The sequence below is a fragment of the Pan troglodytes genome, chromosome 17 (genome assembly GCF_028858775.2).
Source record: "Pan troglodytes isolate AG18354 chromosome 17, NHGRI_mPanTro3-v2.0_pri, whole genome shotgun sequence".
NCBI classification, from domain to species: Eukaryota; Metazoa; Chordata; class Mammalia; order Primates; family Hominidae; genus Pan; species Pan troglodytes.
Window position 1 is genome coordinate 65,305,052 of NC_072415.2, and position 24,651 is coordinate 65,329,702.

The 24,651-nt window shown below is 37.9% G+C and overlaps 1 protein-coding gene across 50 annotated transcripts in view; it reads right to left on the reverse strand.

Moving 5' to 3' along the window:
• The window catches only part of TCF4 (transcription factor 4), a 412,677-nt gene that overhangs the window by 23,488 nt on the left and 364,538 nt on the right, over positions 1–24,651 (reverse strand). For 40 of the 50 annotated variants that reach the window (XM_016933751.4, XM_016933758.4, XM_063795736.1 and 37 more), the window contains 5 exons: positions 22,966–23,098; positions 14,594–14,661; positions 13,080–13,158; positions 10,446–10,522; positions 7,628–7,831 (listed from right to left, as the gene is read on the reverse strand). In XM_016933751.4, coding sequence (XP_016789240.2) covers positions 7,628–7,831; positions 10,446–10,522; positions 13,080–13,158; positions 14,594–14,661; positions 22,966–23,098 — 561 coding nt within the window. The remainder of the gene's footprint in view (positions 1–7,627; positions 7,832–10,445; positions 10,523–13,079; positions 13,159–14,593; positions 14,662–22,965; positions 23,099–24,651) is intronic. The other 10 variants (XM_054672280.2, XM_054672276.2, XM_063795739.1 and 7 more) reach the window with 1 other exon arrangement.

Sequence of the window (24,651 nt, forward strand, 5' to 3'; positions counted from 1 at the left end):
ATTGAAAGATGATGTTGACCACCAATAGCTTGGGTGAAATTCTGTAACAGGCTATTTAGAAAATAGTTTTGAAAGTGCTCTGAAACAGAGGAATGGCCTCTCAAACTCAGTTTGGTTCCACCAGAGCAAGGCATTCTGGACAAGCCTCATTTCCTGCTTCACAGTGAGTGCTGCATGCCCGGCTTCTGTGACAACGCTACGGACAAAATGAGCAAAGGTGGGCCATACGGTGTATAAGGAGGGAGACAGAACCAGCTGAGATTAAACTCAAAGGATAGAAGACAGCACTCGTGTAGAAAGAATGTCTGTAACACTGAGCCTCATGGCCTTCTGGTCAATCCCCTCCCCTGAAAATATTTGTATTGGTGGCTTTGATGTGGGCATTAGTCACACCCATCACATTTGCCAGCAACAGAGATGGCAGAGTATGTGACTGAATGAGGGCTTCAGGGAAACCATTAAACAGGAATCAGACTGAGGCTACAACATAACATTCAATGGGGTTTCATGAAGTTTTGTACAGACACAACAAAAAGTACACAATGAGACTGGGGAGATAGGTGGCTTATGGATTTCAGTTGATTACAAATTGAATATATGTCAGCAGGACAATGAAAGCATCAAACATAGCAAAACAGGATATTGTTAGGTGGCCTTAATGAAGATACAAGGTACTGAATGGGGGAGGAGATAGATCCACCCTAGTCCACTTGATCCTTTCTTAAGCACTGTGTTCAGTTTGCGGTTCCACACACTAAAAGGTTCTTGTGGAGAAAAAGGCATCCTTGCTAAACTAGGGAGAATGCACTGGGAAGCAATGGAGTTCATGACAGGGAGTCCAAACTTTTTTTCAGGTTAAATATTTGAAGATAGTGATGTTTCGTCTAGAGGGAAAAAACACTGAGCAGACTGTCTTCAAATAACTGAGTTTCTCAAGTGCTTGTTGGACTTGATTTGTGGGCAATTCTATTGGGCAGAAACATAAGGACTGTAGAAAAAAGCAAATTTGGGCTGGACCTAGGAAGAACTTTCAAATATTTGATGAAAATGGACTTTGTGGGCATTTGGAGCTAGTCACCCTTGAAGGAAGGAGGCTGATCAAGACTTGTTGACTGCTTGGCAGGAAATCTGTAGGGAGATTTCAGTAGAGATAATCTCTTAAATTCCCTGAGAGTCCATGGGAATAACTGCTTAGAAATGAAGTATGCACTCAAATAGACACAGAACTTTATGGAATCAAAACCTGTGAAAGCCCAAGAGGAGCAACTGATAAATTGATAAAGATCAAAACTTTCAGTTGAGGTTACTAATCTGCTCTCCGAAATACCTGATAGTTGTGGAGATTAGGAGAGATGACAGAACAGTAGAGAAGGCAAATATCCTAATTTAAAGAAAAACAAGATAGTAGCTATTAAAAGATGATGCTGACCACCAATAGCTTCGCTGAAATTCTGTAACAGGCTATTTAGAAAATAGTTTTCTATTTTATCAACTTTATCAACTGAAGATGCTGATGCCTCTGTTAATCATATCTTTGTTGAAGAGGCCCACATAGAAACAGAATCTTCTGACTCCTGCTGCTCCCATGACTATGTACCAATAACTGCCACATCACATCAATGCCCACTACCCTCTCTTTTTGCCAAATATTACTGGTAGAGCTAAATAGCAACTCATTGCAGGCAGCCTAGGGCCAACTACAGAGTTTTCTTGGATTTCATTAGTTAAGTCAGAGTAACAGAATGGTTTCTAATTTCTACCACTCACAGTTTTGAAATGGTTATGGTATTAGGGTAAAGAGGAAGTCGGCTGAGCAGTGTAGGATATAGCACAAGGAGTGCTGGTCTGCTTGCTGTTTTGTCTGGTTTCCTTTTTTGTGTGTGTGGCAGGGTCTCTCTGTCACCCAGGCTGGAGTGCAGTGGCACAATCTTGGCTCACTGCAACCTGTGCCTCCAGAGTTCAAGCAATTCTCCTGCCTCAGCCTCCTGAGTAGCTGGGATTACAGGTGTGCACCACCATGCCCGGCTAATTTTTGTATTTTTGGTAGAGACAGGGTTTCACCATGTTGGCCAGGCTGGCCTCGAACTCCTGACCTCGAGTGATCCACCTGCCTCGGCCTCCTAAATTGCTGGGATTACAGGGGTGAGCCACCGTGTCCAGCCTCTTTTGTCTGGTTTCTAATTCTACTAGTGAGTACCCATGGTTTGGTCACTTCCCCTTCCTAGGCCTTAGTCTTCAAAGAAGGGCAATGGGCTAAGTGATTTCCAGGGTACTTTTAGAATCTAAAATTCAGTGGTCCGAGCTCTTAACTATACAAGGAAAACTAACTGAAGTTGTTTGTCCTATGAAGCCCTAAGAGGTAAAAGTTCTCATGTATATAATGTCAGTTAAATAAAAAGATACCACTTTTCCTAAGGAATGCTCTTTTGATAGACTGCATTTAATCCAAAGTAAAACAAAAATTGTTACTGAAAAGAGGAAAACTGGGCAAAGATCCACTTTTATTGGTGATTTCTGAAATGGGTTCCACATCCCCCACCTGCAGGACTCTGAAGGGATGCTGTGGAGGACAGGTGTGTGGGGTTAGTTGCACATGACTCCCCCATCCCTAAGTCAACTGGAGATGACCACTCCTCTACTAAACAACCATGTGATCTTTCACTACTGGATAAGGGTCAGGCCCCTGGTCTTTTAGAGGGCATAGCAGACTGGCAGGGAGCAATCTGCTTAAGTACACATCTTTTCCTACTAGCCTGTGAATTCCTTGAGAGCACAGAACCTACACTTGGTAACCACGGATAAATGTTATTGAAATGAATAAATAGACTTTAAACAAGAAGGATCTGAGAGCTACACTAATGCGATATATGAATAGTAGAGGGGATTTTTAGCTCAATGATCACGTAGTTGCTGACTCTACCAACAAATAAACGGGAACACATAGAGTCACATAAAGACAAGTTTGATGTGGGTTTTGTTCTTAGTCAGTTAAAAAAGCGGTTAGGTCATTTGAAACGCTTCTTTTCAGGCCTCATCTGTGGATGTGAATACTGAATGAATAACAGAGAGAATTCTATCTGGAAAATTGCCCTTTCCATAATTTATAAGAAATCTAATCATTTAATATCAGGATTAATCATGGAGGTCTCTGAGGCAGAGAGGGAATCATACTTGGTAAGAGTTTCTAACTAGGGTAGTGAAGACCTGGCTATTTCCTTATTCTCCCACATTCAGAGATTTCTGCTTTAATTTTGGAAGAAAAGTGGGTGGTTATAGTAAGAAAAATAACTTGATAACTTAAAATTTGCTACCTCAAGGACCCTGGTAGGGAGAGTTCACACCTCTTAGGCACTCAGCGCAAACATGTTGGTTTAAGAATAAGTGCATCGATAATGTGGGTTTTAATCCAAGCATGCCACCACTTTGGAGGGAAAGTTCTCTGTCTATACATTTGGGAAGAGAGCTGCTCTGGGAACCCAGCCATGGAATACCTGGAAACTTCTTTTGCCAACCAACACTTATCAAGTTTTGAAAATCACAAGCTCCTAGCATTTAAAATAAGTTCTGAAAAGGTGTTCTCATAGATAATCTCTGGAGAGTATGCCTGGTAGTAAAAAAGAGCATTGAATTTGGAGTTGATGTGCTTGAGTTTAAATCCAGCTGCAGGACTTGAGACTAACTGCTCAAACTTCTAAGGCTCACTTTACCGACACCTGAAATGACCACTATTATCATCCTCACTGGGCTGTTGTGAAGACTGCCTAAGACAACACATGCAGAGCGCCTAGCAGAGGGGCTGCCAACTCACACTCACAGAATGTTAAGTTTCCTAGTTTCTTTTCTCCCGTTTCTATGGATGATCTATTTACAGGGGTCGGGGGGAGAGAGACAAAATATAATATGTGAGACTCGAGGAATTTACAACAGTTGGTAAGGCAGAGTCATATCTATAAAAGATGCACAGCTATGCGGAGCTGGTTAAGATAAATATCTAGAAATGGTATGATTCATAGGGCTGTAAGAATAGAGAAAAAAATGGCTAGCATGAGTGGGGCAGCAAGGGAAGGCTTCCTGGAAGAAGAATGATTTGAGTCAGTGCTTTGAGAATGGGTGGGTATTAGGTGTACAGAGATAAGCAGATAGGGCTGGACAAGACAAAGAGATACAAAAGTTCCGAAGGAGAACATACAGGGTGAATTCTGGTAATATGCCCAGCCTCGTCTTGCTGGAAGACTTGTTGCAGATTGGAAGAGCTCAACATAAGGCTTTCGGTAAATGGTAATAGGCTTCAAACGCTGAGCTAAGGAATTGGTCTTTATCTTGTAGAAAATGGAAAGGCAGGGAAGGTTTTTGAGCAGGAAATAAGCATAGCTCAATAATATCATCCAGAAAGCTTGCAAGTATACAAACATTCGCTCTTGTGTTATAAGCCATGCCGCTGTGAAAAAAAAAAAATCCCTTTCATTATACTAATACTTAGTAAATCACTGAAGACCTACTTCAGAACTCCAAGGAAAACATTTTATGAATCAAAAGCTAAGGACAATATGTTAGCAATTAAATGAGATAACATAACAGCCGAGGCAGAACCACAGTTTTCCCCACCACGATTTCAAGCTGCTGCAGAAAGAAATGCTTATATCACCTTCCAAGTTATCAAGCCATTTTGTTTTGATTTTTGGAAGGCAGGGAGAAAGGAAATGAGAAGCGTACGGAGGTCGAGAGGATTCAGAGCTGTCTACTCTTTAATCAGAAGGAATTACTAAGGAGAGTTAGAAAGGCGATGTGCTCAATACAAAACCGGGATTGGGATGAGTATCAAGTTACTGCAACTCGCTTCCGCCCAGAACAACAAACGAAGGTGTGTAGTTGGGAATGAGACTCTCACCAGTGCTCTCTGCTGAAGTTTCCGGTGCATACCTCCCACGGCTACTTTATTTACTGCAGCTGGCCAAAGTTTTATAGCCTGTTTCATGTATTAAAATTCAAATGTGGAAAACATTACCAGTATCCTCCTTGAATTTTTTTGTTGTTGGGGGGAAGGGGGATGAGTTTTCTTTTTTTTGCCTTCCCCTTAAACTTCCTTTTTATTGTGGAATGTATCAAATGGTCAAAGGCTAACTTCAGACTGATTAAATTCAAAAACTATTTCCTTTGTTCTTATGTTTTTGTTTTAAAATTCATACCAGTTTGCATGGGAAAGATAGGCCAAACCAATCCTTTTCACACACATTAGTGTTTCAGGCTGAGGAGCTCAGATTCTGGGGACACGTTGAATGGTTTTCAAGAAGAAAGGAGAGAGACTGCAAAACCCCATTTGGTTCAAAGGGCAGCAGGGTGATGACATGCCATATCTTTGGAGTTACGCTATGATCTGCTTGGCTCTGTGGCTGTCCTTGATTGAATATTAAATGTCTTCAGAGGAGAAAACAGGAACTTATCCTTATCAGCAAAACTGGCGGCTTTATTGCTTGTGTGCGTGTGTGCGTGTGTGTGTGTGTGTGTGTGTGTGTGTATCAAGATCAAATTAAAGGGGTTTCTATGTAATATTGGCTAATTATTTCCTTTTTTCTACCGTTCTATTCAATCGTCTCACTTTCACTTCTACTGAGGTCAGTCCAACTTCCCATCTCCAAAAATAATTCTAGTCTTTTCCTCCCATCCCACCTCTGAATCTGACTCAAAAAGGAGTCAATTCAAAGGTCAAATAGTCCCAAAAAGTATTTATGTATAGTTTAATATTTAAAAGAACCACTTAACCTACATATGGTATTTAAGAAAAACTTTACATATTTATGGAAAAAACTGTCTCTGAAGCAATGCCCTGGGTGCATGTTACATCCGTTTAACATATGCAGAATGAACACAGCTACAGAAATTAAACTATTTTTCTGTTGATTGAGAGCAGATATACAGAAATGGTTATAAGTCACAGATCTGGCTTTTAATAAAGCCAGATTTCTTAATTAAAAGCAGTATGTTTAAACATTGTAGTTAGAAAAAAAAGAGCTGTACAAACGAAAATCTCATATTATATGCATCCCAAGTGTATTTAACACATTACCTGAGGCCAAGCTAAATTAAAATCTAGACTTTTCTTTTGTAAACTCTAAGCAACTGCCATGAACATATAAACAATTTTTATTCAATGATGAATTTTTAGGGCAGAGGTCAAGGGAAAGAAAAAAGATTTCCCTTTGGCATTCAAAAATATCTTTCCACATTTTAGATGTGAGTTTGTTGCTTCTATTTATAAACCAGTATTTTTGGTTTCAGATTGGTTGCAGATTTCAATACTACACCGTTCAGAATGGTACTCTTAATCTTAGCCTTTTATTAAGAGAAACTGAAAGATGGACAGGAGAATACTACTGAGCAAGAACTTAAAAGAACCTCATAATAATTTGTATGTATTTTGCATTTCCTTTTGGGACCATGCTTAAACGAGAAATGCTACAGTGATAATGGAAAATATAACTTCATCCAAGCAACTTTTAGCGAGCCTGTAAGGGACAAAATAGGACACTAAGGTGCTTAGAGACGAGGTAGAGCTTGTGAGGATCAGAACTACAGAGAATCACTGGTCAAGTTACATTCTCCACCACTCTGGTCACCTCATTAATTGTCATCACTTAATATTCTATTAAGAAGAGTCTCTGAATCTTCATAATCATCCTCAAAAAGAATTATCTCCAAAATCCTTTCAAAAGTAATGAGGAAAAAAATCACAATTGTAATATGGACAAATCTGCTTAAATATAATTCAAATAAAGACTTATTCTAAATAGGTAGTGGTAAAGCTACTCTATTAAATTACACAGTCACATGCAATGTATTTATACAAATAAATATACCATATATTTCTATCTCCCAGACTCAGAATTGACAGACACTATTTTGGCTTCTTTAATTAAAAAAAAAAAACACTAATATTTGAATTACTAGCAATGTCATATTATAATATGAACTCAAATTGTACACTTTGGCCAGGGTCACCAAAATGAATAATTTCAAACACCAACAATGACCCAGCAATTCATCCTCAAGGGAAACATGTGTCTGCACAAAAACTTAAACATGAATATTTATAGAAGCATTATTCATCATAGCCAAGGAGTTGGAACAACCCAAATGTGTAATGTGGTATGTCCATACAGTGAAATACTATTTGACAATAAAAATGAATGAAGCTCTAATACGTGGCAAACTGTAGAAAAACTGCAACAGTCATGCTAAGTAAAAGATGCCAGTCAAAAAAGACCACCACATGTTGTATGATTCCATATATTCAAAATATCCAGAATAGGTAAATCTATAGACATAGGAAGTAGACAAGTGGTTGCCAAGGGCTGGAAGTGGAGGGATGGGGAATGACTGCTTAATGGGCAACGGGGATTCTTTTCTTTTTGCAGGGGGCAAAAATATTCAAAACCTAGACTATGGTGATGGTTGCACAACCTTGTGAATACACTAAAACACTTGAATTGTACACCTGAAATGGGCTCATTGTATGTTGTGAATTATATCTCAATAAAGCTGATTTTTTAATAAACAGCAACAATAGTATCTATACCTGAAATTCTAACTCTATATGATAACTATAGAGTCTATAAATTTCATCACTTACCATGAGTGAATGTCTGTTGGCTGAAAGAAGGCCGGTTCCATACCCTGAGCCCAGACCACCCATGGCTCCATTATGAGAAGGTCCAATGATTCCATGCATGTCCCCATGACCACCAGGCATAGCTGTGGATGGGCCCACTGCATGGTTCCGGAGAACATGAATAGCATCATCCAGTCTTTCTAAACGATCTTCAATTCGGCTTTGCTGTTGGTTAACAAATGATGTAAAATTTGATTTAGTTCAAAAGGGGTGCCTAAATTATACAAGTAAAACTTTAGTCGACAAAAAACACACTGTGTTTCTAAATACATGTTTCCAATAAAATGTATTTCCTTAAAACAATAATACAAATAGTGTTGTTTCCAGAAAACTGGTAGAACGTGTTAATGTTAAAATTATAGTGTTATTTTTCATGAACAAACTAAATTCAATAATTATTCCAGGACATTATAACATACATGTGCTATATACGGTACTGCCTTTTGAAAGGTAATTTAAATTTATTTTAGAAGAGAAAAACATTCACTGAATTTAAGGAACTTTCTGGCAGGTATTAAGTTAAAGAGTTTTAAACAATTACCACTGGAAAGATGACCTATTTATAGTTTCTTAATTAAATTCTTTTCCTGAAGGTATATTTCTTTGGTCTTCCCTGTGGTATATGACACAGTGCTAAGTACCAAATCAGAGACAGGGAAAAGCAAATGGATGATAATTTCTTGTTGAGTTTTTACCGGTGTTTCTGGCTTCCTGTCATCAAAACCAGTGGGTGTGTGGTGGTATGCGTGTAAGGGCCTCAAAATGGTTACAGAAAAAAATTATATAACTTCTGTCAACTAAAGTAGTATAAGATTTTAAGACTGAAGAATCACAAACACTTGAATCAACTGTTCACTGGGGGCATCTAACTGAGTTCAAAGCCCCAACTATAGCATAGAATTCGCAACTTTAAACCATTAAAAACCAACCAACCTTTGTTCATTCTTGCCATTAGGATTCTAGTTTTTCACAACTAGACAATGCGTATAGTTTTTAGTGAAGAAAATGTATGTATTCATTTTAAAGGTATGTATTCATTTTAAAAACTGATCAATAATGATATCAAATACCACTCTCCAGTGTACACTTTAAAATATACCATCTCATTGATCCTTGTTTCACGTGTGTATGGGCAGGCAGGGAAGACATTATGATTCCTTCCGTACAGACATGAAAATGAGGCTCAAAGACACAAAGTGAATTAGTTACGTAGTGTCACACTGCTAGGAAATGGTAAAGTCAGAGTTGGAATCTAGGTCTTTTTATTTTAAATCTAGTGACTCTTTGCATTAGATCATGCTACAATTGACTTTGATTTTGAATCGGCTGTGCAAACAAGTGTACCAGCTCTATTGCATGAGAAAAAACATTTCTATTTTATACTGACAGGAAGAATGTGTGTCTAATATAGTAGTCTATGGTACAGAACATTCTGATTTGGTGGGTTTGGGAGTTAAACTACCTCCCCTAGACTGCTAGCTTTGCTACGTATTTGGCCTTGGAAAAGTTACTAAACCTCTTGGAGTGCATGCTTTCTAATTTATAAATATGGGAATGATAATACATACTTACTTCTGAGTGTAAATGTATGCAGGAAAAGAAATCATACATGTGCCTATCACAGTTTCTGGCTCACAGCTTCCTGGTAGAGACAGCAGTTTCTGCTTGTAAATCTCTTCTTCAGTGTTCAGAATTCAAACAGAATGGAAGCTGTGGCCCATAACTATACACCCCGTCTTTACAGTTCTATAGTTGGACGAAGCCTGGTTTTGATGAATAGGCCCCAGAGAATAACTGATGAAGGTAAACACTAAAACAACTAATTATGTGGATGTGGTCTGCAGATTAATTGGGCTGGGTAGTGCATATATGTTTCACTGTCTGGTTTCCTTTACTGGTTAAAATGCATAGCTGAATGATTCATACACTATAGCAAGGAAGAACACAACAAACGAGGGAAATCCACCTTTGCTTTTCTTTTCAGATTTTCCTTAAGATTAAGCTGAAAGGGAAGAATATAAGACAACACTAAAGCAGATAGATAAATCTATGTCTTCTTCCATGTGTCATCTCAAGATAGGAGGGAGAAAAGAAAACCTCAACCCCGAGGAACTAAAAGGCTCCTCTCCCTTACTGCTATTCCTTCCCGCTAAATTCATGTACAGCCTAAATGCTGCACAACCAGCATTGTTTCCTGCATATTTCTGGCCCCCACCATCATGAGGAGAGAAAGACTGAAGTGTCAGACACTGAATCATCATGAGAGTATTTATAATAATTAATTACATCCATGGAAATTTTCAGCAATTCACTCCTGGAAGAGTAGGCATTTCTCTACCACGAAGGATACCACTGGGTTTCTACGAGAAGGAAATCTCCTGTAAACCTGTTATTCTGGAAAGTAAAGCAGAGGTAGAGGGAATCAAATGTTCCAGGTATAGGACTTGGCTGGAGTTCCAGCACTCTGATAGCAGGAAAGTGATTTAATCATTGACAGGGATCTTTCCTAGAGATGGGGAGAAGGCCATTGCCCTTCCAGGATTTTATCTGGCACTAGATATTTAGAGCCCTGGGGCTTCCATTACAGTAGTATCTGGGTTCCCAGCTCCAAATAGGAGCAAGCACAGCCTACTGACTCTGGCTCCAGCAAACTTGTGTGCTTAATGCTGACTTAAAGTTACTAACAGGGAAACCCAAAATCTTGGAGAGTAAAGGAGACTGAACAAGAAAGAACATGACCTGAAAATGGGTGGGACAGAGATTAGCAAATGAGACATACCAAAGAGTGTAAGGGTCCTTCATAATTAGGAGACGATGAGGCCTGTCCTCCATTTCTAGACCAAACAGCTGTGCCTGCTGATATTAAAATGGGAATTACAATCAGATCTAGACACATGTAAAAAGACGCTTGCCAATATTTTAAACAGTCTTTTTGGAAATGGCAACGGCAATGATGATTTTCATTTAAACAACAACGTAAATACATGTAAACTTCCCATATAAGAATTTTGGGACAAGGAAAACATTTTAAATGTAAAATATGTAGACTTTACATAGACTCACAATTCCCCCACGCTGGCTGTCTCCTAAAAGAGAACATTTAATTGATTCTGAATTTTGGTAAGAAGGGTTCCTGTGGAAGAAAAACTATCACTATGGAATCAAGGTACTTTTAAGGGTACAAAAATGGGATTTTGTTAGACCTTCATGCAAGGCTAGTTTATGTTAAACCAAAATTCTCGCACCAGTGGAAAACAGTTTTGCCACTTGTTTTTAAAACAATCTTTAGAAAAAGATAAATCTTGAAAAACTTTTTAAGGGAATAAGATTAGTTATCAGTGATCCACTAAGCCAGAAATTTAAAGTCAATATACAGCAATGACTAAAAGTTTCTTCTGAAGAAAATAATTTTTTTATGATTCATTAAACTTGAAGGTAAAAAAAGATTGCTGTTAGAATACATATTATATGTCTAACCTACAAAATAAAAAACACTTTAAATGTAAAATAATACACATTCAGTGTAGAAAACTTGGAAAATACATAATTCAAAAAAGGAAAAAATAATAGCTATGATCTCACTGAAATCTCATGCCCCGACACTGTTAGCACTTTTAAAATCCACTCTTCCTGTCTTTTCTGGGTGTGCATGTATATTTTTATGCTAAATAAAAATAGAATATTTTGTTCAATTACTTTTCTTGACAGAATTTGGACAGAGCCGTCGGTGTGAAAATAGCAATCTGTCCCCATATTTGCATCTTCATAAAAGTTCTTTCTTCCTAACATGTGGTCTTCCATGATGCATTACCAAGACCCAAAAAGTGGCATCTCTAGCCTTGTTTCTGTGCCTTTCACTGAGACCATGCTACTCAGGTCGAGGGAATTTGTGATGTTTTCTAGAATGACTGTGCATCCTAATTTTTCTTTCCCACCATTAATCTAGAAATGGATGGCAGAACTGTGAGCACCAGATTTTTGTCCAAGCTCTGCTATTACTACTGGTAATAAACTCAACAACTCTACTCCCTTTTTGGGACTCAGTATTCTCATCTGTAAAATCAGGGTATCAGACTACATTAGTTGTTCTCAAACATTATGATACCATAGAACATTTTTTTTTCTAAATTAGAAAATGAATAAAATGAAAGCTACTTTGTTTGAAATGTGGAAACTGGAGTTCCACCTGCTCAGATTCCTCTATCCCTTGTTGTATCTCTTGTTGTCTCGAAAGGGGGTTACTGACAATTGAAATCATTTTTCAGAGTGTAAGAATCTGGTACAGAACCCAAGGAGTACAACAATACTGAACTCTACTTTCTATTTCCACCAGGGGGAACGTTTGATTATCCTCTTAAAATCACCTCAATCGCTTCCCAGTTTCAACGTGGTCTCTCTGGACATACAGACTTCAGAATCCCACTGCCCTCTCTATTCTGTGATCTTCTCATACCACGGAGGCTTGGAAGAGGCTGACATTAAATCCCAGCTAAGCCATGGCCATCATTTCTGAAAGTTTTGTGGCAATGTGAAACCTCCTGTCCTCGACCAAGGAGCTGAGTTTACACTGGGCCATGAGAGCTGCATGCAGGAAATAACAAACGCAAGTAACTCCACTATAAATTACAGTAAGGTAAGGTTTCCATCAGGTACAGATGTGATTTAGGTTTTGTTGCTGTTGTTTTGTTTTTTTAATAAGCCACTTGTCTCCTTACCAAAGAGCAGAGACATGAACCAAGGAAGGCTTTCTGGAAGCATTTATATTGGAAAGACAATGAGTCTCTTAAACGGACCCCTGAAAAGTGAAATCATTTACTGACATAATTCTACAAATTATAGTTATTCAATTTGAAGCCACAGGTCATACGAATGTGTTATACTTTGAAGTCAAACATCCCTTCTACTCCACACAATTATTTCACAATTTATTTACAAAATTATAGTTTTCTCTAAACATCCCAATGGCATGTACTTTAAAGAGGGAATTTGGAAAGCCTGAAATTCCTGCAGGAAATGATCCATTTAAATAGTCTATATTTGATGACTATCTAGTCTATATTCATATTCATGACTATATTAACTGAGTTTTTTTCATCTGAGACGTTTTATTGGAATACATTATTCTGCTGTTGGGTGTCTTCTGCAGAGCTAAGAAAAGTGTAAGAAACACATTTTCCATATGCCTGTATATTTTTAAAAGATAATCTAATTTTTAAGAAAAGGTTTGGATGTAAACGACTATACTGTTATCTCGTAATTCGTCTCTCCTACCCTTTGTATTTGTCTGTTATAGGAATGTTAAAGCTTTGGGATTTGGGGGGAAGTGAGTTTCCACCTACAAAATCAGGAAGTACAAGGGGGGAATCATTCTTATAAACTGTTATATGATGAAATGGGGTTTGAAATACACTACCTGAGAGAGATGGAGGAGAGCCAACAGGAGTTGAAGGGTTTGATGAAAAGCTGTTGTTAGTGTGATCTGGAGAATAGATCTTAAAACAATAGGGAGAAAAAAAAAACCCTCATTCATTAAAATAATTCACACTTTTCTAAACTACGAAGTTGTCAACGCAATTCATTTAAAACTTACAAGTTACAGAATACATGTAATAATCAACTACAGTACCAAAATTGTCAAATGAAGAACTTAACAATTATTTTAATTTTTCAAAACAAGAATTACTGATGTGGTATGGGATGGTGGGAAAAGAGCCAGGCTGGGGTCAGCAGACTTCAAACCAACTCTTCGTTCCTACTGGCTGTGTGGCTATGGGCAAGCCAAGCAGATACTTTGAACTTTCCTTTCCTCATCTACACAATGAGAGGTTGGACAGGATCATTCCTAAGATATTTTGCCACTCTTTTGCCAGATCTAGGCATTTGATTCCATAGCATCAGAAGGCCCAGATGAAACAAAAACTTTTACTTAGGGCACAATGCTAATACAGTGTGAACTTTTTTAATGCTCCCAATGGTAAAAGCCAACTGAAGAGACAAAATCTTAGAGAAAGAAATCTCCACTTACATTTATTTATTTATTTGATGGAGTCTTGCTCTGTCACCCAAGTTGGAGTGCAGTGGCATGATCTCAGCTCACTGCAACCTCTGCCTCCCAGGTTCAAGCGATTCTCCTGCCTCAGTCTCCAGAGTAGCTGGGATTACAGGCATGTGCCACCCATGCCTAGTTAATTTTCGTGTTTTTAGTAGTGACGGGGTTTCACCGTGTTGGCCAGGCTAGTCTTGAACTCCTGACCTCAAGTGATCCTCCCACCTCGGCCTCCCAAAGTGCTGAGATTACAGGTGTGAGCCACAGTACCTGGCCCTCCACTTACATTTCTAAATGACCATGTTTAGCTTTTGACTAAAATACCAGATATACTCTCTGAGACAATGAAGGTATGCCATTTTGTCATCAGGGAACATGCAAGAAATGTTCAATTTTAGCTTGCTGGCAGTAGGTGGGCAAAGCAGAGAAGCTGAGTCCCCCAGGTGCCAATTATGTGACAGTTCTTCATGGACCTCAGTTATCGTCTTTTTTTTTTTTTTTTCAAATGCCTCTTTCAAAGTGTTTTAGAACTATTCCTTGCTAAGACAGTCTTAGCTGGTCAATGTGCACCCATATTACTTTAGAGAAAAATAAGACATCAGTATAAAAAACCTATAAACCCAAAGACCAGGAGAATATTCCCACATCCATAATTGAGTGCAGCTTAGTACCGTTTTGAGGATGAGAGAAAGAGACTATCTATATACTGGAAGCTTCAGAGCCTTCTCAAATTTTCCAGTGACTGTTATGCAAGAAAGCTAGCATTTTCCAAAAATCAAAGCTATTTGCCATTCATTTTCTAAAATTCCAAATGTCCACTTCTGATTAAAGTTCACCCTTTACAATGGTACATATGGAGTCCAAAGTCAATATTTCCTCACCGAAGCAAGTGCTTTCCCCAGAGCATCTCCAGTCTGGGAGCTGCCGGCTGCCCCGCTTCCTCTATTTGCTGCAAAAACAAAAGGCAGAATATGAAAACCAGGCAGTGAGACGTCTAACAATTTTCTATTCCTGGTCCATTTACTCACAATTTAATTGCATTTTTAATGCTAATTACAACACATTAATCTTTAATTAGCATTAATTTGTTTGCTGAGGTAGATGTCAAATATATTCATGTTACATTTTACAGATAAAATATAAACCTGACACCTTGGTTTAAAGATAAAGTGGTTTCCTTGCTATGACTTTCCCCTTGCTGTTGATGAGCTGGTGAATGTAGCAAGCTATGTGACGGTCATTGCTGACAAGTATAGACTACTTTCAGGTCTCTGGAGTCCTCAGAGTCTGGCTTTTCTTTATATTATTTTATAGTAAATGGAATTATCTTCACAAATAACTTCCATCTGTTTTCAAATAAATAGAAATTTGATACGTAGCTAAACGGGGTATTCGTCTCACAGTCCTACAGTACACCAAACAAACAAACAAAAATTTCCACAACAGGTCTGGCTAACAAGGAGAGAAAATATTTTTAATGTTTTAAATAACATATATTCTCCACATGTGTAAAAGTCTGTGTTCACACTAAAAAAAGTGAACTGGTATGCTACTAAAAGTCAATATGGTCTCGAATTCCAGAGATAAAGTAAGTCTACATATTCATGAAGCTTATCTCTACTGCCTTAAACACTGGTATTTTTATCTACAAAAGAGAAGAACAAAGAGTATTGTGAATAATAAAAGACATATATTACAGTATACAATTCAAATCCAGCTTTCTTTAACATGTATCATTGGAAGGTATCTTGCCTTTAGAACTAAGTGATAAAATGGGATTTCCAGGATTCTTGTGGTCTTCAGTATTAACAGAATGCCTAGCACTTGGGGTATGTTGTATTTATTAAAGCCTCAACATTAGCAAATAGACATAGTATCTAAATAAAACCTATTAAAGTTCTGGGGGAAGTTTTTTTTCACTATTTTGTGAAATAAGAAAAGGAAAGGTTAAATCACCCAATGAATCCAAGCAAAGCTTCATTAAACAGGTATATAATTTCAAAGACTTTCCAGCCCCATTCTTGAACTAAGAGAGCCTTCTTTCTTACAAATGTGTTGTCATCACCTTCCACACTTGTAAAATGCAGTAGTGGGGTCGGATCTTCAGTGGTCCAATTCTATGGCTTTTCCAGGTCATAATTTAATTCTCCTGACCTCTGCTGAGCATAGCTAATTTATGCTTGTTATTTTCATATATTTATATGTTGAGTTTGTCAGATGAGTTTTCTTTTTTGTTTTGAGATGGAGTCTTGTTCTGTTGCCCAGGCTGGAGTGCAGTGGCACAATCTCGGCTCACTGCAACCTCTGCCTTCCGAGTTCAAGCAATTCTCCTGCCTCAGCCTCCTGAGTAACTAGGATTACAGGCAAATGCCACCACGCCAAGTAATTTTCGTATTTTTAGTAGAGACAGGGTTTCACCATGTTGGTCAGGCTGGTCTCGAACTCCTGACTTCATGAACCACCCACCTTGGCCTCCCAAAGTGCTGGGATTACAGGACTGAGTCACGGCGCCCAGCCGATAATGTTTTGATATATACTTTATTTGGTTGACAAAACCCACACCCATATTTATTTATTAATTGCTAAAATACTGAAAGAAATCTGGCACATGATAAGAAGAACACAATTATCTCGTGACAGAATAAACTTCTTTTCCATATCACAAAGTTATGATATTAAAATACATGAGTCATTAGTACTCATGATAGGTATTGTATAAGCAAGTTCTTTGAAATGAGGGTCTGACATCATACAACTGGACCACTGGGAGCAGCTCAGATATCAAGAGTATTAAAAATATTTAATATAAGATAAAATACAACAAATTATATCTAGTGTGAAAATGAGAAGAATTTCTGCATTAAGGAGTCCTTTAAAAACTAAAAACATGGATTGCAGGCATGCACCACTATGCCTGGCTAAGGCAGGAGAATCGCTTGAACCTGGGAGGCGGAGGTTGCAGTGAGCTGAGATTGAGATTGCGCCATTGCACTCCAGCCTGGGCAACAGGATCAAAACTCTGCCTCAAACAACAAGAACAACAAACAAACCTAAAAACCATTCTAAAGAGACAATAATAATGATGTGAAATATAGATGATACTAACCTTTTTTCAGTATGTATTAGCATGGTATTTGGGGGTACTTATCTTTTTTTTTTTTCCTAGAAGCAATATTTCTTTTCATTATTATATACCTAAAAATTAGATCTACCAGTCAAAATAATCTGTGATATCTGCTTGATATGAATATAGATTTTCACAAAAAGTTCAGAGCTACATTGGAAAAATCACATTATCTAACAAAGAACCTAAGCCAAAAAAGAACAAGATATTGCTTCACTACAGATAATATCTGCTACAGTAGTGGCTTTCAAAAGATTAATTCTTCCTTTAAACAACTTTAAAATGAAGATTACAAATAATATATATATATTTATGAAACTAAACAAAGTATTGAAAACCAATACAAATATTTTAGGAGCATTTAAAAACTAAATATATACGCCCCAAAAATCACACGTTAGAAGAGGCAAGATACTATGACCAATCTGATTTCTTTAGAACTACACCTTTCTAACTAAACATTCTATCAGTGCCTGTTTTATGCAGGGAGATATTATGACTCAGGAAATAGAATTAAAAATAGAATCAACTTCTTACCTCATCGTGTCATGAAAATATTTCAGAAAACTACAAAGGCTACCCATGGAAACCACTGATAAGAACAGACTATTTTTTAACATGAAGCGATTTTACCTTGCAACAGCTGGAGTGCCAAACCCAAGGGCTTAAATTTCAAAGCAGTTTACTGGGGCCAGTTTGCCCTTTCACTTGGAATGCCTTTTGTTCTGGTCCAGGAAACACTGGAGAAGCTACATTTTCTAGACTGCCTGAACATGTTAAGCTACATGAGTCTTTCTCTTACAGATTTCTCTTTTTATTTGTGTGACTGATATAACAAAGGGTATAACTGGAAAGGAAATATATTTTAATTCTCAAGTGGCAGAATTTTTTTTTTTTTTTTGCATTGAGAAGTGGGCCATGTTTAGCAAGATACATCAAACCCACATTTTCAGCTTTAATGTAACAGGACTTGATCACCCTTTGAGGCCCAAGATTTTTGTCAATTCATATTAGAGATGATCAAAATGTCCATGTAACAGAAACAAAGATGAAAACGAATGCATTTGCTTGGTAAAGACTTTATCGATTTCTAATTTTGGCTCTAATCAATTTATCTTGCCCAAGAGAAATATAATCAGTCCCTAAGTAGAGCTGTAACATACAAATATGAATGGAAGATGAGCAGTTATTAAGAGGAACTGTAATTTTTGTAGGAGGCTTCGACACTGCCTGCCACCCAAGTATTGTTCAGATGGCTTGAACACAGGTGGTGTTGCCGGCTAGAAGATGAAGCAGAAAGAAGGGTTTTGTATCTTGGGCTACATGCTAGACCACCCTCTGTCTCAGCCTCAGCTTTGGGGAAATGTTCATTCCCATTAGAACACACCCTCAACAAAACACTGGGATGAGTGGTGCCTTGGGATCAACTACTAAAAATCAGAATTTGGAAAATGTGTTGCCCCTTTAATGCACACCCATCATCTAAGGCTGGGAACATCATGAAGGCATCAAAAGAATAAGAAGCACAATTCACACTGTGTTTGCCTGAGAGAAGATGACTGCTTTCAAAGTAGGTTTTTCTAAACTGTGTCCGAGTGACCCTTGTGTTATTAAACCATTAGAAACAGCATAACAATGCCATGTGCTTATCTATAAAGATGACAAAAAGAAGGAACATTTCCAGCACTCCTACTACAACCATTTTAAAATACAAACGCAAGTATATAGACTACAATGCACTAATTTTTAACAGGAGGGATTCCTAGGAATTCAGGGGGAAGTTGGGCTTCCTGATCGTGCACAGGAAATGGAGGAGATTTAAATCAAACTAGTTTATTGTTCTCTGTTGGTGGTCTTGGTAACTAAGATGCCTTCACATTGCTGGATAAAATTCATATTACTCTTATGCTCTGTGCTTGTTCATCACCCGACTACTTCAAGGCTCAATATTCTTGTAAAATATAAAATGAACATTATGTGACTACTCTAATAATAAAATTACTGTGAAACCAAGTCCTCAAAGGGAAAAGGACATAATGTTTCTACTAGACAAGCCACATACTAACATGTCATTCGAAGTGAAAGTTCTAAGCCAGATTAATTCATGAACCAGATAGATATTCCAGGGTAATCTTTAGCATATGGTGTATTAAATCAATCTTGGTAGTCTGTTCCTTCAACCCTGTTTGGTTTGAGGTTTAAAAACGTGGAAAAGACCATGTATTAGAATGCAGGCCAGTTAAAGACTAATAAAACAATAATAGTTATTATAACCATTATGTTAGTTATATGACCAGTTCTCTCTGAGGGCAAGGGAGTGTGTGTAGCCTCAAACCACAAAGGGTCACACCCTGTGAATGTATACAGATGGTATGTCCCAATGGGGAGACGAAGCGTTCTCATCCTTGAGCAGTCTCAGTGGTCTGTGCTATGGTAGGAGGTCCTCTTACTTCTTTCCATCAGGAAGGGCTACTGGATATTATTGCAAATAGGAAGGAAGTATGTGGCTAACCAAATGTGTATGGTTAATATCCTGCAGACATTCCTATTCTCTATAGCTGGTATCTAATAACTTACTACACTTCCTCCTCCGTATGTATGCTCAGATGCAGAGGCACTGAACTGCACTGCTTCTGAGAATACCCAGTGGCATAACGTTGAAAAAGTTTGAAGAACTGAGTAGAAGGTGCTGATGCTGGTAACTCCCAAAGACCCCTGACAGCTTCTTTCCTTAACTGGGTGTGCCACCAGCTGAACTACTGTGAATCCATGCTGTGTCCCATACATTATATTCCTCTAATTGGAGGGCTAATTAGATGACCTTTTCAATTCAGAAAGGTCTAATATGATCTCCAGGGTTTGCCAGCAAGGCTTGAAAAAAGTAGTGGACTGTATGCAATGAGTAAAATACCTTGTTCTACAATTCTCTTGAAAATCCATGGATGAATGTGTCATGAAAAAAAAAATCTCTCGTTAATGTAATCCAAGTAAGCTTTATCCTTCTTATGGATTTCTCAAAAAATGATATTGGGTATTATAGGGCAAAAGAAAACAAAGCAAGAAACACCCGGTCACTCCCCCAAGCCAAACAAACAGCAAACCTCAGTGGGCATCTTCCACCTTTGAGATGCAGAGAACAGAAGAAGAAAGGGAATGTGGTTACAGAGAGGTTCCCTTCCGAGAGTTCTAGAGCTTGTATCTCACCCCACATGCACTGCGTTGTTCTAGTGTCAGTTCAGGACAACTGCTGACCACCAGAAAGACATATTATAACATGACACTGAGACGAAGGGCAGCAGCCCTCTTCTGAACTGAAAAAGCAGCTTCCTAAGACATCAACACCATGTATGAAAAGACTGCACTGTCTTGCAACTTTTTACCAGGAAAACGTGAAAAATGTGATGTCCATGTGTTAGTGCTTGAACCCCATTCTTAAGGCATTAGTATTGCTTACAGTCATTTTCTACAGAATCGTGTGTAATCTCAAACATGTGTCAGGCTATGTGTTCCCTATTTGCCAATTATTTAATTAGCTCTGTTTGTTCTTTGAGATACAGGCAACGTAATATTTCTTTACTTCCTGCGTTTCAGAATGAGTGAGTATATGCCAAATATTTTCAAAAGTCTGCAGATGTATCCTATTAATCCATACTGTTTGTTAGGGAAGTATCACTAACATCAGAAGAGAAAGCTTCTCTTCTTGTTATACAGACACGCTGCCATCACTGACTTCTACCACACTCAAAAAATCAAACCAAAGCCTAAGAGAACTTAAGTGTGAAAAAACACGGGCCACTCAGACATCACGCAATACTAAGGCTTATTATGCTTAAATTTTCCTCTGCATTTTCACGTACGCAATTGGTGAACATATTATTTTAAAGACAAACATTCTAGAATCTTCTCCCTTAAAGTAACCTTAAAGTAATATCTGCATTTATGCATAATAATAAAGGTTTGCTCCTCCAAAATGCTGAATTACCATGTCTACCTATTTCCTTAAAGATTATGCATCTTTTTCTCATTCTGCTAGTGGATTTTGACAAGTGCATCCATTATTGTAAAATAATGTATGAAATAAATTTCTAAAAAGCCCTTTTCTGGGTTCTAAAAATCTCATACTTTTGTTTTTAAATTATAGCTCCTTTATTATTTTCAAGACCCTTAAATAAGGCCCTATGGTTTTTAACAAGTTAAGTCTATTCTCAGCATATAGAAGTCACCTATTGCTCCACTCTGGCTAGACCAACAAGTAGATTCTCCTGTTCATCCACAAACTAATGAAGATGACCAGCTAAAACCAAGCAAAACTCATTCCCACTGAGAGCTGTGGCTAAGCTGTCTACAGATCATGGAGATAACCACCCTATTTCCTGATATGTCCCTTCCAAGTCATAGTGCCTCTCTCTCAAGAGGACTGTTTTGCAAATCAATCAGAAAAACTTTTTTTTCAAACAGAGCCTAAGTATGTTTTCCTCAACTCAAGGTTCTGCTCCACCTTCATACCTTCCTAAAAAAGAAAATTACTCAAACCACAAGTAGACAGGAAATCTGTCTTGTAAAAGGATGAATGACCGGTCATCCTTCTTTATAACCAGACCTCATGACTGCAGAAAGGGGCTTTCCATTTGTCAAACCACACTGAAGTGAAATATGCTTTTCTCACTCTTTCAGTTCTGCACTGCTTTCTTTCTTCTTGTTTTTCAAATCTGCCAAAACTGCATTGATAGCTAACAAACTTCCCCATGTGACCTCTGTCTGTAGCTCTCCAAGGTCAAACTGATGCAACATATTTGTAGAAGCTTGGTTAGGAAAAGTTAAAAAAAATGGAAACTCTCTCCTCAATTTGCTTCTTAGACAGGATAGCGGAGTGGAGAGGCTGCGAGATAGCTCATCTCAAGTGTGAGATATATTATTGAATAAGCAGGGAGGGCATTATTGAGGCAGAAATTATATTTCCAACATTTCAAAACATATCTCTCCTCCATCATCAAAAACTTTCCTACATAAGTGATTCACGCCACTTCCCCAAATTCTACACACTCTCTAAAGAAAACAAGTGCAAAGAGCTAAGAGGACTCAACAGCAGCATTATTCTGTTGCGCAATCTTCTCTCAAAGACATACACTGAGTATTCTCCCCACCGACGCTCTGACAGTGACATTCAGGCCAAGCAAAGAGTTAGTTTGAGCTATAACCACAGAAAGTGACTACCTGAGAAGTCTGAGGTTTTAATAAGACCCTGGGGCACTAAGCTGTGCTGCTCATCTGAACAACAAGGTGTCAAAGCTGGTTCAGAAGCAGGTAGCTATCTCCCCACCAACTCCACCTCTTCCCTCCAGGGGCAGCTGGACATCCAGCCCAGTTCATTCCTCAAAGTGGGAATGCTGACTGGGGAACCACCTACGGAAAAGACTACAGTGAACATCACAAGAAATGAGAGGATGATGGCTCAGTTCATGGGAACAGCATTCTTCTTGGACCTTAACTCATTAGTAAATGTCCTTGGTAAAAATTAATTAATTAATTAATTTAAAAAAGCAACAAATAATTTCTGGCCAACTGATGCCCAGGCATCTCCTCTCTCATAAGTGAACAAATACTTCTTCCCCTCTGAGGGACTCCACAGTGTCACATTCTCCAGGAGATTAACCTCATGTAGTTATTAGCAGTCACCTGAGAATTTCACATTAACCAGTCCTCGGAAGACAGTGGCACATCATGGATAAGAGCCTAGCACAATGACTGGAATTTTGGGAAGTGGTCAATAACTTACCATTAAGAGCTATTCTGCTTTGTAGCTCACTAGTCTCTGATGGCTCATCTTATGACTTTGTTCACTTTTTTTGAATGTGAGGAACAAGATAATTTTGGTCTGTTTGAACCCTTGTTCAATCTAATGACTTGCAACGTAGAACGTAGCTAAATTTCAGTGTCTTGTGACGAAAAATATGGTTATGCTCAAGCCAGTGATTTTACTTCTGTTTGGTACATTTGTGTGTTCATTCTGTTATGTGACTAATATTTATTGCCTAATTGCTATTCAGTTATGAAAGGGAAAAAGAGGTCCTTGATGATTAAACCCTGACACCGATTGTTGGTATCAGAACTGGCATTTCTGTGACTCACCCATTATACTGTCTGTCCCGTTGGCAGGAGGCGTACAGGAAGAGGTGCTGTAATGGTTTGTACCACTACGATGGAAAGTGGACATCGGAGGAAGACTGGAATTGATGTCTGCTGAGGAGTGTGATGGATAGCTCTACAGCAAGAAGCAGAAAAAGGTGGCCATATTTAATCATAAGGTATTTAGTGAGTTATTTTCAAATACTTTTCTCACAACTCTCTATTTTACAATGGAGACAGCTTTTAGAATTTCAAAATAGCCAAGAATATATCTTGTTTAGATCTGACAGCTTTCATTTTTCAAATAATAAGTTATACAGAAACATAGCTTGGGTTTGCATCAACTGTGGAGGAATATAATGGCAATGAGGGACATTGAGAAATGATCACAATCTCAAAATCTACAGATTACTGCTTAAAATCATCTCCAGGGTTTCGGCAACATAAAAGACCACTCTACTATTAATTTTTTTGTGTGGCCTATTGATCAAGTGAAAAAGATTCCACTATATAATGAATAAAACAACATTATGATCCACAGGGCTTATATTACATTTCATCCTGATCTTCTTGAAACTAAATGGCAAAGACTAACCAGTCTCAAATCTTCTTCCTCCCAAATTAAATTATTTTTTTGAACCCCAGCAACAATAAAATTTAGTAAATAAAAAATTTAAAAAGCACTAATGGTTAAATATCTCTCTTACTCATCAATATGTAACTATTGACTATACTGAATTAAATTAGGACCACATGACTTATTTTGGTTTGAATCCTTTCTTTCCATGCCCCACCTACAAGCAATCCTCACATAGCTGGCAATGAAAGAACAACATCTTTACAGAATCACTTGGTTTAAGACTCTGCTTTGAGTTTAATTATTATATTAGTTTTCCAAATAAGCTGTGTTTCTTGGGTATGCCACAGTGCCTGTAAGGTGGCAAATTAGTTGCAATCCACCCATCTGCTTGGGAATGAACAGATCACTAAAATGGACATAGTAATTTACAAAAAAGTGCTGAGCTATTTTCAAGATAAAAAGCAGCTTCAAAAGTTATTCTCATAGGCATCTGAATGTGTTATGTAAAGGTAATGTATTAAAGCTAAAATACACTTTTTCTTCATATGCAATATATTAATGGATTATGAGTCTTTATTATATCATTATTGGAAATGCTGTTAAAATTGTTTATTTCAAAATAAGAGATTGAATATGATGCTGATAGTCACAGGTATTTAAAACCCAAGCATTTGCTCACGAGGAATGGAACCATAGTCTCTTGAGTGTTGCCCTATTTACTCTGTGAGATCCATCTTGAATTCTACCTCTTTCTTGAAGAGTCCCTGACTACCTCCAACTCTTCCACCATCTCTTCTCTCTAGGTCCCTAATGCACTTACATTCTGCACTATTGTCTTTAACACTTAATTATATTTGGCCTTTCATTTCTTGCTTTTTCTAATGTATTTTCACCTGTATTGTAAACTCTTTAAAAGAATAGAGCTTATAGTTCTGCATCCCACAACTTGTAGCTAACTACTGAACACATAATTATACTATACGCTCAATGAACAACTGGTTATCAGTTAGAATTTAATAAACAGTGGATTGAAGTATAACTTATTTGAGAGCCAACTAGTCTAAGGAAATGAATCTACGTATTAGAGGTAGGATTTTCAAAGATGCATG